At 42.2% G+C, this 13625-nt stretch overlaps 1 protein-coding gene across 2 annotated transcripts in view; it reads right to left on the bottom strand.

The window, feature by feature from the left end:
* LOC121283056 (tetraspanin-32-like) overlaps positions 1-13625 on the bottom strand; it is a 72808-nt gene that overhangs the window by 31927 nt on the left and 27256 nt on the right. For both annotated transcript variants that reach the window (XM_041197055.1, XM_041197054.1), the window contains exon 4: positions 6609-6683. In XM_041197055.1, the coding sequence (XP_041052989.1) occupies positions 6609-6683 (75 nt within the window). The remainder of the gene's footprint in view (positions 1-6608; positions 6684-13625) is intronic.

Here is a 13625-nt window from a genome sequence, read left to right as displayed (position 1 = left end):
ACCAGTAGCTAAGGTTATGTGATGTTGCCTATTCATGAATCAGCTGCAGGCTATAAGTAGTTTCTATGCCTCTGGTTAAAATCCATTGTTCATCTTATGAGATAGATGGTGGCTTTCTGTGTCTCCGCAGGTATAATGAGTTTCAATGGCTCTCCCTTTGTTATAGGACCAGGTTGGAGAGACAGATCATCTGCTGGTCCCTGGTTTCATTGATTGTAATATGTCCTCACAATGAGTGGTGTGAGATTCTACAAAAATGAGGGTTGAGCCTCTATTCTGCAACTGCTGCTGGAAATTTCCAGAAACTGTAGCCATATTGTGAATCATGTGACCTATAGCAACCGTCTTTTGGTTCAGCAAAGTCCACTTTTTAAATAAGAGAAAAGGTAAAGTTTGATTTATGCTTATGACCTTTCTCATGTCATAGCGGCATGACACTTGTTTGTGTCCTTCTCAATTATTATCTCAAAGTTTTACAGTATGGTCCCTACTACTTAAATGTTCCTCTACATTTTCTACTTTTATCTGCTCTGGTTTGTTCCCTATTATTAGATTAAAGTCCCATGCACAATATGGTGCAGTGCTTCTCAAACTATTTTCCAATGTGACTCCATTTTAACACTTGAAAAGTAATGCTCTCCAGATGCCAACAAAAACAAAGCAGTAGTAAAGTAGCAGAGTAACATTCAGCATATAATTAAAATTTGCATATGGAAATGTGTTTTTAAAATAATTTGTAAAAATGTTATTTTAAGTACCCATGGAGGTTTCAGCCAACCTCTTCATATTTCCTGGTGACAGAAGACTCTTCCCTCACTGTCCACACCCATTGTAATCAGCTCCTCTGCACGTATGCACGCGCACAAACACACCCCTCTTCCTAACTCTCTCCCACACACTGCCAGCCCCATTGCCCCTTCCCCACTTTTGGTCTCGTTGTCGGTGCTCGCAAAGCACAGTCAGTATCCTGGGGTAAGGAGCCTGTACAACAGGCAGACAGGAGTAGAAACACAGTAGAGTTTGAAGCCACCTCTAGCTTTATCGGCTCAGCCTCCCGGTTTTTCCCGCAATAAGCCAGTGACTGAGTTACACTTGCCTGTTACTGCCTGTGCCAAGATGGCATGCAAACATTTCAGCACTGTTGAACTCACTGCTGAAAGTGGTTTCTGATGTTCAAGGGCTCTTTGGGTTCACTGCTTACCCCTTGCTGCTTAGTGACATTGATTTACTGGGTCCAAGGCTGTCCCGTCTGTCCAGACTGGGCAGTCTCCCCTCCACAGTCACCATTGTTATCTTGGAAGAGGGGCGACTTGCGACCCCAGATGTGACCTCTGTAAGCCCATTGAGGGTCGCATCCCACAGTTTGTGAACACCTAATGTAGGGAGTCCATTCCCTACCCCCTTTACCTACTTCTTCGATTCAATTAAGTTTGGAGTAGTTAAAATCCCTCATGATTATTATGCTGTTTTGTTTACACTCATTTCCCTAATTATTTTTCTTATCTTTTTTGCCTGTCCACATAAATTCTATTTCTGTCTTACTGATGGTTTTGTCACTTTTCTGTACTATCATTATGTTGCGCCTATTAAGGTCAGCTATCCCATCTCACCTTCCTCTCCTTTAACCTTTTCGAAATATGTTTAACCCTGTGTCGTTTTTTTTTAATGATGCACACAGACCGTTGACATTGTATCTGAGCTAATTTTATTAATAACACATTTTCCTAACATGAAGACTTATCTGCAATGTTTGAACTCTATCAAGACACGATCCAACATGTGCTATCTGACCTTCAACCCCCAGGTCAGGTGGCCCTGTATATAGCACAGAGTACAGTGTGGTATCTAATACTGGAGTCCACAACCACAATCAACTATTATCAAGACACCCTGCAATGTTTAGTTCCCAGTCCTGATTTTTCTGGAGCCATGTTGCAGTAATCTGAACAATATCTGGTTCCTTGCAACCGATGGTTGCTGCCAGTGCCTCTGTTTTATTATGGGTATTATGTGCATTGCTGTACAGACATTTTACCTCATTTTTAATAACAGTCTCTCTCATTTTATTTTTAACTCTATTTTTACACTTCTGTTCTACAACTCTTATGGGCAGAATTTTCCCTCATTGGGCGGGCGCGCGCCCTATGCAGACGAACGTAAAATGACGCGCAATGACATCAGGCGAGTGTCCTGATATCATCACACATTCACATGACATTTCGGTTGTTAGGCGCGTGCAGGAGTTGGCAGCGCACCTGCCGACAATTAAAAGGCCTTTAAGGCCATTAACAACGTAATTTCATTAAATTATCGCTGCCCATCCAACCTTACAGTTGGTGGGCATGCGAAAAGGCCAAGCAGCCCTTGCATTTTTTGCGAAACCTCATCCACAGGTGGAATGAGGTTTTGATCCATCATTTAAAAAAAATTTTCATACTAACTTCTAACATGTCCTTGCTCATGAGTCACATGAGGGGACATGTTTTTTAATATCTTTAAAATGCCTTACTTTTAATTTTTTATATCTTCATCTCCCTGAGGCAGCTGTGTGTGTCAGGGAGCTTTTCCTGTGTGCACCTGCGCACGTGCACGAACTTGCACACTCACCCTCCTCCCCCGCTCCCCCCACACAGACAGCGCTGAGTGCTGCAGCACACATTTCATGCTGGGTGGGCCTTAATTGGTCTGCCAGTGTGAAATCATGGGCAGCGGTCGGCTTCCCAACCGTCCCCGCCTGCCCCTGCTGAGGTGAAAATTTTGGCCTATTTGTTCCCTAGCCATTTATGTCCTTCCTTAATTTAACTGTTCTGTGTGCTCCTGTTAGGCCATTCCATTTCTTAAAAGACAGCGTGCGGGACAGGAGGGGTGGGCGTGTTCCACCAGTTTAAAGCCCCTATCCTAAGTCACTATTTACCCTTTCTGCCAGGTCAGGAAACCCAGGACTGCATGTTTTTCCCTGGTCCCGTAAATTGAGCAGCAGAACATCATTACCATTTTTGGATTCCATTTCCTGGCTGCAGCCATCCAAATTGAGAAGCTCTGTGGCTGTCAGACAGGTAGGTGAGTGGAGGAGAGGGGACATCAATGGGTGAGGCCTCGAGAGAGAGAGAGTGGGGGTCATGATGGAGAAGATCATGGGGGTGCAGAGAGGTCAGGGAAGAAAGGAGATCCCAGATAGCCATACAGAATGGGGGAGGAGGAAAGAGGATAATGGGGGGGTCCCAGGAGAACATGTTGGTCGGGGGAGGGGGATTAAGGCAATTAAGGCTGGGATGAGATCACGGGCTGCGAAGGATCAGATCATGGGGATTGGAGTGGGGGTACTATTGCTGGGTAGATTAACAGCTTTGTTTCAGGAATCAGGATGAAGTACCCCTGCTCTTCGTGGCCCACAAGCAGTGCAGGAAATGCATTTATCCATTCCATGCGGCAGTCACCTCCCTTCAGCTGCCAGGTTTTCCAAAGTCTGGGAAACCTGTTTGGCCCAGAGTTAAAGCTAAAACAGAGAAAAAAAATCTGAGGAACGAAGCCTCATTAAAATATTTAAACGAGGACCCAGCATGTTGGTAGCCTGTGCTTGTCCTTCCTCCATTAAAACTGGAAATGGGAGCATTTGGAGGTGGAACATAGGAAGTAGGAGCAGGAGTAGGCCATTTGACCCCTCGAGCCTGCTCCACTATTTAACAAGATCATGGCTGATCTTCTGCTTCAACACCATTTCCCCGCACCATCCCACATCCCTGCATGTCTTTACCATCTCGAAAACTGTCGAGCTCTGTCTTGAACATACTCAATGACTGAGCCTCCACAGCCCTCTGGGGCAGAGAATTCTAAAGATTCACCACCCTCTGTGGTGAAGAAATTCTTCCTCATCTCAGTCCTAAATGCCATAACTCTTATTCTGAGACTGTGTTCCCTGGTTCTAGATGCCTCCAGCCAGGGGAACATCCTTCCTGTCGAGCCCTGTAAGAATTTTGTATGTTTCAATGAGATTGCCTCTCGTTCTTCTAAACTCTAGAAAATAGAGACCTCCTCAATCTCTCCTCATAGGACAATCCCGCCATCCCAAGGATTAGTCTGGTGAACCTTAGTTGCATTCCCTCTATGGCAAGTAAATCCTTCCTTAGGTAAGGAGACCAAAGCTGTATGCAATACTCCAGGTGCGGTCTCACCAAGGCTCTATACAATTTCAACAAGATATCTTTACTCCTGTACTCAAATCCTCTTTCAATAATGACCAACATATCATTTGCCTTCCTAACTGCTTGTTGCACATACATGCTAGCTTTCAGTGATTCATGAACAAGACTCCCAGGTCCCTTTGGACATCAACACTTCCCAACCTCTTGCCATTTAAAAATGACTCTGCATTTCTGTTTTTCCTACCAAAGTGGATAACTTCACATTTTTTCACATTATATGCCATCTGCCATGTTCTTGCCTACTCACTTAGCCTGTCTAAATCTCCTTGAAGGCTCTTTGCTTCCTCCTCACAATTCACATTCCCACCATGTTTTATATCATCTTGTATCAACTTCGAAATATTATACCTGGACATCAAAATCATTGATCAGGATTGTGAACAGCTGGGGCCCAAGCACTGATCCTTGGGTACCCCACTAGTTACGGCCTGCCAACCTGAGAATGATCCATTTATTCCTAATCTGTTTTCTGTCCATTAACCAATTCTCAATCCATGCCAGTATATTATCCACAATCCCATGTGCTCTAATGTACTAACCCCTTGCGTGGCACCTTATCGAAAATCTTCTGAAAATCCAAGTATACCACGGCCACTAGTTCCGCTTACACATTCTGCCAATTATATCCTCAAAACACTCCAACAAGTTTATCATACATGATTTCCCTTTCATAAATCCATGACTCTGCCCATTTCTACCATTATTTTCTAACTGTCCAGTAATCGCATCCTTTATAATAGACTAGCATTTTCCCTACAGGCTAACAGGCCTCTAGCTCCCCATTTTCTTTCTCCCTCTTTTCTTAAATAGTGGGGCTACATTTGTTACCTTCCAATCTGCAAGAACTGTTTCCAAAGCTATAGAATTTTGGAAGATGACCACCAATGCATCCACTATCTCTACAGCCAACTCTTTTAACATTCTAGAATGTAGGTCATCAGGTCCAGGAGGTTTACCAACTTTCATTAATTTCTCCAGTCCTACACTTTTACTAATACTAATTTCTTTCAGTTCTGCAGTCTTGTTAGTCCCGTGGGTCTCTAATATTTCTGGAAGGTTTTTTGTATCTTCCACCGTGAAGACAGGCAAAAAATAGTTGTTTCATTTCTTTGCCATTTCTTTATTCCCCATCATGAATTCTCCTGTCTCTGCCTGTAATGGGCCCACATTTAACGCTGCTAATCTTTTCCTTTTTAGGTACCTATAGAGGCTTATATGGTCCATTTCTATGTTACTCGTTAGATTACTTTAGTATTCTATTTTCCCTTTTTATTTCTTGGTCCTCCTTTGCTGGATACTAAAATGCTCCCAATCCTCAGACTTAATACTTTTTTTTGGCAACTTTATAAGCCTATCTCTTTGATCTAATACAATATTTAGTTTATCTTGTTAGCCATGGTTGGATCAGTTTTCCTGTTGGGTTTTTTGCCTCAAAGGAGTGTAACTTTGTTGTAATCCATGTAATAGTTCTTTAAATGCTAGTCATTGTCTATCTACCTTCATACTTTTTAATACAATTTCCCAATCCACCAACAGTCAACTTGCCCCTCATACCTTGTTGTCTCCTTTGTTTAGATTTAAGACCCTAGCTTTGGATTGAACTACATCACTTTCAAACTTAATGTAAAATTCTATCATATTATGGTCACTCTTCCCTAGAGGTTCCTTTACAACAAGATTATTAATTAGCCCTTTCTCATTGCAAAATACTAGATCTAAAATGAACCGTTCTCTAGTTGGTTCTTCAATATACTGTTCTAGAAAACTATCTCGTATACATTCCAGGAATTCGTCCTCCACAGCATTAGTGCTGGTTAGATTTACCCAGTCCATATGTAGATTGAAATCCCCCATGATTACTGTATTACCCTTGTTACATGCAGCTCTAATTTCCTGACTTCCCTACACTACCACTACTGTTTTGTGGCCTATAAACAACTCCCACCAATGTTTGCTACTCCTTGCTGTTTCTTGGTTTCACCCAAATTGATTCTACATCTTGATGTTCCGATTCTTGTGTTTGAGATTTTTTTTACATTTTTACTTCCCATCCAATTGAAACCCACCCAATCTTTGGAGTTAAAATTCCCCCAAGTAAAACTTCATCTCTATTGTATCAAGGGCCGAAGAGCAGTTTTCACTGGTCTAGGGTAGCAGTTTTGCTTCTCCAAAATCCCATCTGAGTGTCTTTTCTAAATTATTGCTGACCATGGCCAAATGAAGGGCATTGATGGTTAACGAAACTGTGCTGCCACTTAATAGAAGTATCACACCTCCCAGTGATACCTGTTCTCTGTAACTAACTACAACATATACATTGTATATAATCTGTCACTTTTCCCATATGTTACAAGCTATATTAAGATGAATAAATGTAATTAAGTCCAAGTTTGGAATGTGACTCACCAGCTGCTTATAAGTAGACCTCCAATACATCATCTGTACCACTCCACAAAACAGGAGAGCAAAACAGAACAGTACCTGCAGAAAAAGGAAATGCAATACTGAAAACAAGTGTTTTAGAGACTCATCCATCTGGGATAGAGGCTATGTTATCAGGAGACACCCGCGATGGACATGGTAGGGTATGAAAACATCAGGAATAGAAACAGAATAATCTAGTGACTCCTGGAATACAGACAGACTTTCATTTACATATCACCTTTCAAGACACAACAAGATATTCCCAGGCTTAATCCATGTGTTGCCACAGCCTATTTCCAGATCCTAGTTCTTTTGTGCAGTGCCTGAAAAAATTCCCAAGTTTCATCCTCTGCCACCCTTCATTCCTCCAATATTTTTCACAAGTGAACGCAACCAGGACATTACTGTCTGAGCAGAGGAATAATAAATTAACTAATGTTCACTGAGTAGTTGAATCATAGTATGCGTGACATTGATACCAGAGATAGAGAGAGAGTGATACAGTTGCACCAGAGAGAAAGAGAAGTGATGCAATTATACCGGAAATAGAAAGAGAGTGAGTGTGTGTGATACAGTGGTATTGGAAAGAGAGCATGTGAGGGAAGTGATACAGTGGTACTGGAGAGAGAGAGAGAGTGATACAGTTGTGCCAGAGATAGAAAGCGAGTGATAAAATGGTACCCGGGATAAAGTGATCCAGTGAAATGCAGATAACAGGGCAAATGGAAGGTGTGAGCTCCTTTAAGTGAAGCTCCTGTAGTACCCACTGCTGATATTTCATGCCATGGTTTGATGGTGGGTTTATCACATGGTTAGTCACATCCTGGAACAGACCAATTTCACAAAAGTGCCCTGCAACCAATGTAAGTGCCTTGCTTTATTATAAGGTTTTTGAATACTTTTGTTGTGCACCAAGGAGCCTAATGGCCTACCCTTGCTCCTATTTTCTTATGTTCTTATGCTCTGGGCATCTGAATGAATATGGTTGGTGGTCCATTTCCAGCCTGGGAAGCACATGCTGTTTGCCATATTGATCATAATATTGAAAGTACAAAATCTGTTTAAGTTGAACTAATGGACACAAGAATAAAATTGTAAGCTTAGAAATGTGGAAAAAATACCTTTTCCCTACAGGCTACAGGACATGGAGAACAAACTGCCAAAGATGGCCAATGGTTTGTGTTCAATGGATAGTTTTTAAATGTGTTTGGATTGATGTAAATTACTAATGTACCAATATTCTTTTAATGAGTAGGATAACCAAAATTGCACATCTTTGCCATTGAGAAGGGCAGTCATATTTAGAAAGGTATTTAATGGCACTTTCTGATTCTTTTCAGGGGTGGTAGAGGAAATACAACCTTAGTATTCCTTCAAGTAGAGGATTACTAGGTGGTGGTATGTAAGGCCATGATGGAATTCATCTATGGACCTTCAATAGGATGAGAAGTTTTTTCTGCACTTTATACTTTCTTGTGTTCATTGTGCTATCCTTCATACTCTCTTCTTTCCCAAACATGGCAACTCTCATTGGTAGATACACTCAAATATACTAACCATCCTGTACTGCTTCATTAAGTGTTAACCTAAACAATAAATGAAGGTACACTTATTTGACTATCATAGTAAATCCTGATCCTGCCATTGCTTGTTAAAGATGGGAATTGGAGAGAGGCCAAATGGAACATCCTTACTGCTGTTCAGCTGAGATGAGTTGTGGAGAGGGGTTTGATTAGCAATATCCGTCTGGAAATCCAAAAACTGCATTCCCCCTTTCATTACATAGTTTGGAGTGGCTGATCATTTCAAAGGCTTTGCCGTCAACCATGCTGGGATTTATTACTCTCTCTCAGAGACAGAGAGAGAGACAGAGCACAGAATACAATATTAAACCTTTAGTGAGCACATCTCAGCCTGGAATCTCAATGTTCTTTAAAATATTGACTGTATGATTAAAAACCACCTTCCTAATAGAATTGATATATCTAATTCGCTTCAAATAAACTTCTATTCATAGGATTTGCTCAAAAGGCTTAAGCAACCTAGTAGGTAAAAACACAGCTGACTACATAACTAATTCACATGGACCTGGTTGCAGGCTTGACTTCTGATCTGTGCCAACAAGTGATCTCCCCCAAGGTAGGGGTAAGGATGCTAATTAATCTTAGTTGTGTTCAGATATTGTCCAAGGGAGGGGGTGGATTAATTCAAATTGCAGCACTTGAGCACTGTCCAGTCAGTCCTCCTGCAGAGTCCACTTATGATCTAATGTTCAGGTTGGTTGTGAGGCTCTCTCTAACCAGTTTGTTGATATTCACATCCAGGCTGTGACATGAAGGATAGACATTTGGGTGAGATACCAGAGGATAGCCTGTACCTGTGCAATTGTACTTCAGGAAGAGTCAGAGCCCTCAAAACTGAAGATAAGTTCCAAGAAGAAATTTGGTAAAGGGCCTTGCCCCGTGTTCCTCTGTTCCCTAGTTCTGAGCCCAAATATTAGACTTGCTGAAGTCTCAAGCATGAATTCTCTAAATATTGAGCAGTTGCTCATGTCATGTAATAATGGTGGATGGGATATGTTGCATTGTTGTATATCTGAATAGTTAAATGGGAAACATGCATGTGTGAGTGGGTAATTCGCACAGGGTGAGATCTGTATTGTTGTTAACATACCCAGATTAAGTTCTGTGTATTAGTCAATAATACATACGTACCTCAGTCTTTGTGTGAACAGGCAGCATACTCAGGTTTGCGGTTTGTATGTCAGTAGTACATTCAAGATTGAAGTCCGTTTGTGAGTATGCAGTGCATTCAGGATCTTGAGGGCAATTAATGAACAATAACTGCTGGCGCTCAAATCCCACAAATGAATAAGAAAAAACTTAGGCTCACAGTAATTCAGTAAGCAGTATATTCAGAACATAATAAATAGGAGCAAGAGCTAGTTCAGTTGACAGTCTATATATATATATATATATATATATGAAGAGCCAGTTCAGTTCACAGTCTATATAACAGTAGCCAATACAGTTCAGTCTATACAGTATGTGACTAGTTAGTACAGACTTTAATCTATGTCAGTAGTTAGTACACTAAAGATCACTGTCTGTAGTATGACTATCTCCATAGAGACTGTTATCCTATAAAAAGGTATTTGAATTCCCAGTGACTGCCTTAAAAGAAGCACAAGATTTCAACCATAGAATCATAGAAAAGTTACGCTGCAGAGAGGCCATTCAGCCCATTGTATCTGTGCAGGAGATTTAAGACTTTTACTGTAACAAACAAACTAAAAGCAACTGAACTAAACATTACTTGGTAGGCAGCTAATACTCAAAACTACAGAAAACACATTCCCTGTCAGTTTCTTGATGTGACCAATAACCCCATGCTGTATTTACATAATAGCACAGTGTCTTGGATAGGGGAGAGAGGCAAAACTGAACACCTTTATTTTTCTCAGTGTTTGTCCACAAGCAGAGGTGTTTTAATTTTTTGAAACAGGCTGTGGCATGTTTTCCCAAACCTCTGTTTGTGAGGTCAATTTTAAAAGTGACTCACAGCAAACTTTCCTTAGGGTTAAATTGGAAATATGGCTTATTCATTCATCCAAACCCAGGGAAAGGTTGCAACTTCCTGCACACGCACAAGCACACAATGATAGATACGAAACCGGAATTTTTAAAACTATGAATAACTTAAGAGAAAAAGCATCGCAGATACGGATATCAATTCATGTGATTGCCAGAGTTGAGAAAGTCAGAGTCCAGTGAGGGTTTCTTCATGGAGGAGCTGTCATTCAGGTGGGTTCAACTAAGATTTTCAGAATTCCTTTAAAGTTGTCAGTGACACCCAGAGATGAGGTTGATATACAGGAACTTGGTCTGCTTAGAAAGCGATGGCAGGAATCTTCCACAGAAAACAGACTATGAGGAGACTCAGACTTGATACAGGCTGTTGGTCAGTGTGGAGTATTATATTTATTTAAAATATTTATTTTATTAGATATTTGCAGGCTGGAGTTTAAAAACAGACTGAGTTGCAAGTCTAGAAATGTAATACTAAAACTTTCCAAAGGCCAGAAGCTTAGGTCATGTAATGTTGCCCATTAATGAGTCAGTTGCAGGCTAACAAGCAGTTTCTATGCCTCTGGTCAAAATCCATATTCACCTTAAGAGATAGATGGTGGCTTTTAACACCTCCACATGTATAATGAGTTTTGATGATGCTCCCTTTGTTATAGGACCAGGTTGGGGAGACAGAATTTCTACTGGTCCCTGGTTTCATTGATTGTAATGTGCCCTCACAACGAGAGGTGCGAGATTCCACAAGGATGAGGCTTTCACTTTTGTCCTGTAACCGCTGTTGGAAATTCCAGAAACTGTAGGCAAGTTGTGAATCATGTGGCCATCTTTTGGTTCAGAAAGATCCACTTTTTAAATAAGCAAAAAGGTAAGGTTTAATTTAAACAGTTCATGATTTCTTTCATGTCTTAGGGACATGACAACAGTCTCTACAGGAACCAGCCTAATAGCAGAGAATAATGCTAGTTTCATAGAGAGCTCTACCAAGTTTCCCATTTTAAGCCAATCATCTATGCCACTTTTATTTGGAGGATAAGTAGAAGAATGAGTCTAACAATCCATGGTACCCTCTGCAGCCTTAGCTTATGACAGTCTTGTGATAAATGGATTAAATGCTCTTGCAACACCTAGAATGACTTTTGAATCCTTTGGAATCTTGAAGCAATGCTTGGATCAAATGGTTGTTAGAAACCGCACAATAAACTCTCCCACAATGGTCTCAGAAATAATTGTCAGAATTGTCCCAGAAATGCAGTAGTGGGTGGGTAAAATGACATTTTACCCGCTGGCCATGATGGTGCGTTTTCACGACGTATCATCCCAAACCCGCCACGTTATTTGTGCGCTCCTGGGAAACACACCATTTCCATGGCGGGCGGGCTCCGATTCGCCTGCCACGTCACTTCATCATGCCAGGGAACACGTTTAAAGTACAGCCGCGCTCAGTGCTTCCAGCCCAGGACTGCAGCAAAGAGGACATTGCCCCGAAAGGCAAGAGAAGGATTTGCAGCCCTCCAGCACCCTTTGGACGCCGTGGAGGCCCACTGTGATGTCCTCTAACCCCACAATGGCCGCAGAAGGCTCAGCAACATTACCACTATGGCTTGGTAGGCAACTGCAGCAGTGATCAGTGCCAATGCTGCACAGAAGAGGTTGGCCATACAATGCAGATAGAGGATGAATGATCTCATCCATGCAGCCAGGGTATGGCAACCATCTCATCACTCCAAACTCACACTCAAGCCCATCACACATTCACTGGCATCTCACTCACTGCCAGCTCAAGGGACAGCACCACCTATCCTCGCACACATACCCTCACGTGTACATCTGGCCTCATCTACTCTGGAGACTGCCTCCTCAGGCATCACCATCTTGAGGCCACATGCACAGATCAACATGTTCCCCTCACACACAACCTGGGTTACCCTCCTTCTCCAGTACAGCTCTCATCCTGCAGCCTGTTCCCTTGCCTGAGACCACTTCTCTCCCTTCTCCAAGCAAGCCCTAGCTCTGCAGCCATTGAAAAGCCACCTACATATGGCTGATCTGGTAGGTAGAGACAACCATGAGCCCCACTAAAAGTGATGTGGTGCTGTCTGTGAAGCCTGGCGCTGATGTGCGAGTGCTGACTGAAGCCAGGTAGGCAAAGAAATCTTGAAATCCCGAATGAAATGCAGCCCTCTGAGTCCATGTCACTTATGCGCTGTTGTGAAACATGTCAGCATGTTTTCTTGCTGACGTGGGCGGATGATCCAGCAGGGGGATGATTCCAGTAGGCTGGCCTAATCATGATACGGTGATGTATTACAGTGAGGTTCCCAACACCCGATGGCGGGAAATGCGGCCCGTCATTGGCGAGCTGAGCGGACTATCGCGAAATGGTTTCACGCCATCGTGAAACTGATTGTGCCATTTTGTCCACTCACGCCACTGAACACGCCCGACGCTGGCGGGCACAAAAAACCCAGGCCAATGTGTCTGCTGCATCTTCCATAACTTTACCTTAACATGGAGCCCATAAAATAGGATCGCAAAATCATGGCAAAGCAAGAGGGTGAAAATGACAATGAGCAATTAACTGTTCAATCACCCATGTGCTTAGGAGGATTGGTATACCTGGCTATAAACCAAGATACCATCCAATAAGTGCCAGAGCTATGCCATTTCTTAAAGCTGCAATCAATTTGGACAAATAACCTTCTCAAAACTTGCACCCACAAATTCCTGCACAGTTTCTCAAATGCCATATGTGACCATGGTTAGTGTGTTTTGTACCAATGCAGTGTGTGATGCCAGAAATTAACTTTTTATTTCTTTGACTATGAAAAGAGTAAACATGATGATCATCTACAGGGTTTAATGATAGCTCTCTGGTTATTTTATTCCCTGACTCAGCCAAATTTAGCACTGTGGCTGCACTTTGTTTACTACTTGGGTAGAGATAGTTGATTAGCCAGAGATGGTGGTTTGAGAGAAAGTTGCTTCATCCCTGGCTTCTGGAGGCATCTCACTGCTGATGGCTATGTCCTCAACATGTCTGGTGATCTGTACAAGGCAGAACTTTGGGCAGCTCTGAGGCCTTAGGATCCCCACCTTAAAATTTCTCAAGTCTCCACTGCTGGTCAAACCAGCCAAAAGGCACCTGGAGCTTTGGAGCACAAGGTCTCTGTAGTATTCAGGAGAAATACCCCCACCCTGCCTACGATCTCTGCCAATATCTCTAATGCAGATGATGCAGGAGTGAGTGCATGATCCATTGCAGATGGCAGTGCAGACTGAATTTCATCCATTACTATGTGGACCCAGATAGTAAGCTTCCTCCTTGATCTTGAAATGTGATTTTCATGAACATGTGACAAAATCAGTTCTCAAAGAATGATTTCTGTCCGTAAGCAAACAGTGTGCAATCTGA

Source organism: Carcharodon carcharias, chromosome 10 (assembly GCF_017639515.1).
Source record: "Carcharodon carcharias isolate sCarCar2 chromosome 10, sCarCar2.pri, whole genome shotgun sequence".
Lineage (NCBI taxonomy): Eukaryota > Metazoa > Chordata > Chondrichthyes > Lamniformes > Lamnidae > Carcharodon > Carcharodon carcharias.
This window is presented reverse-complemented; position numbering and strand designations above follow the sequence as displayed.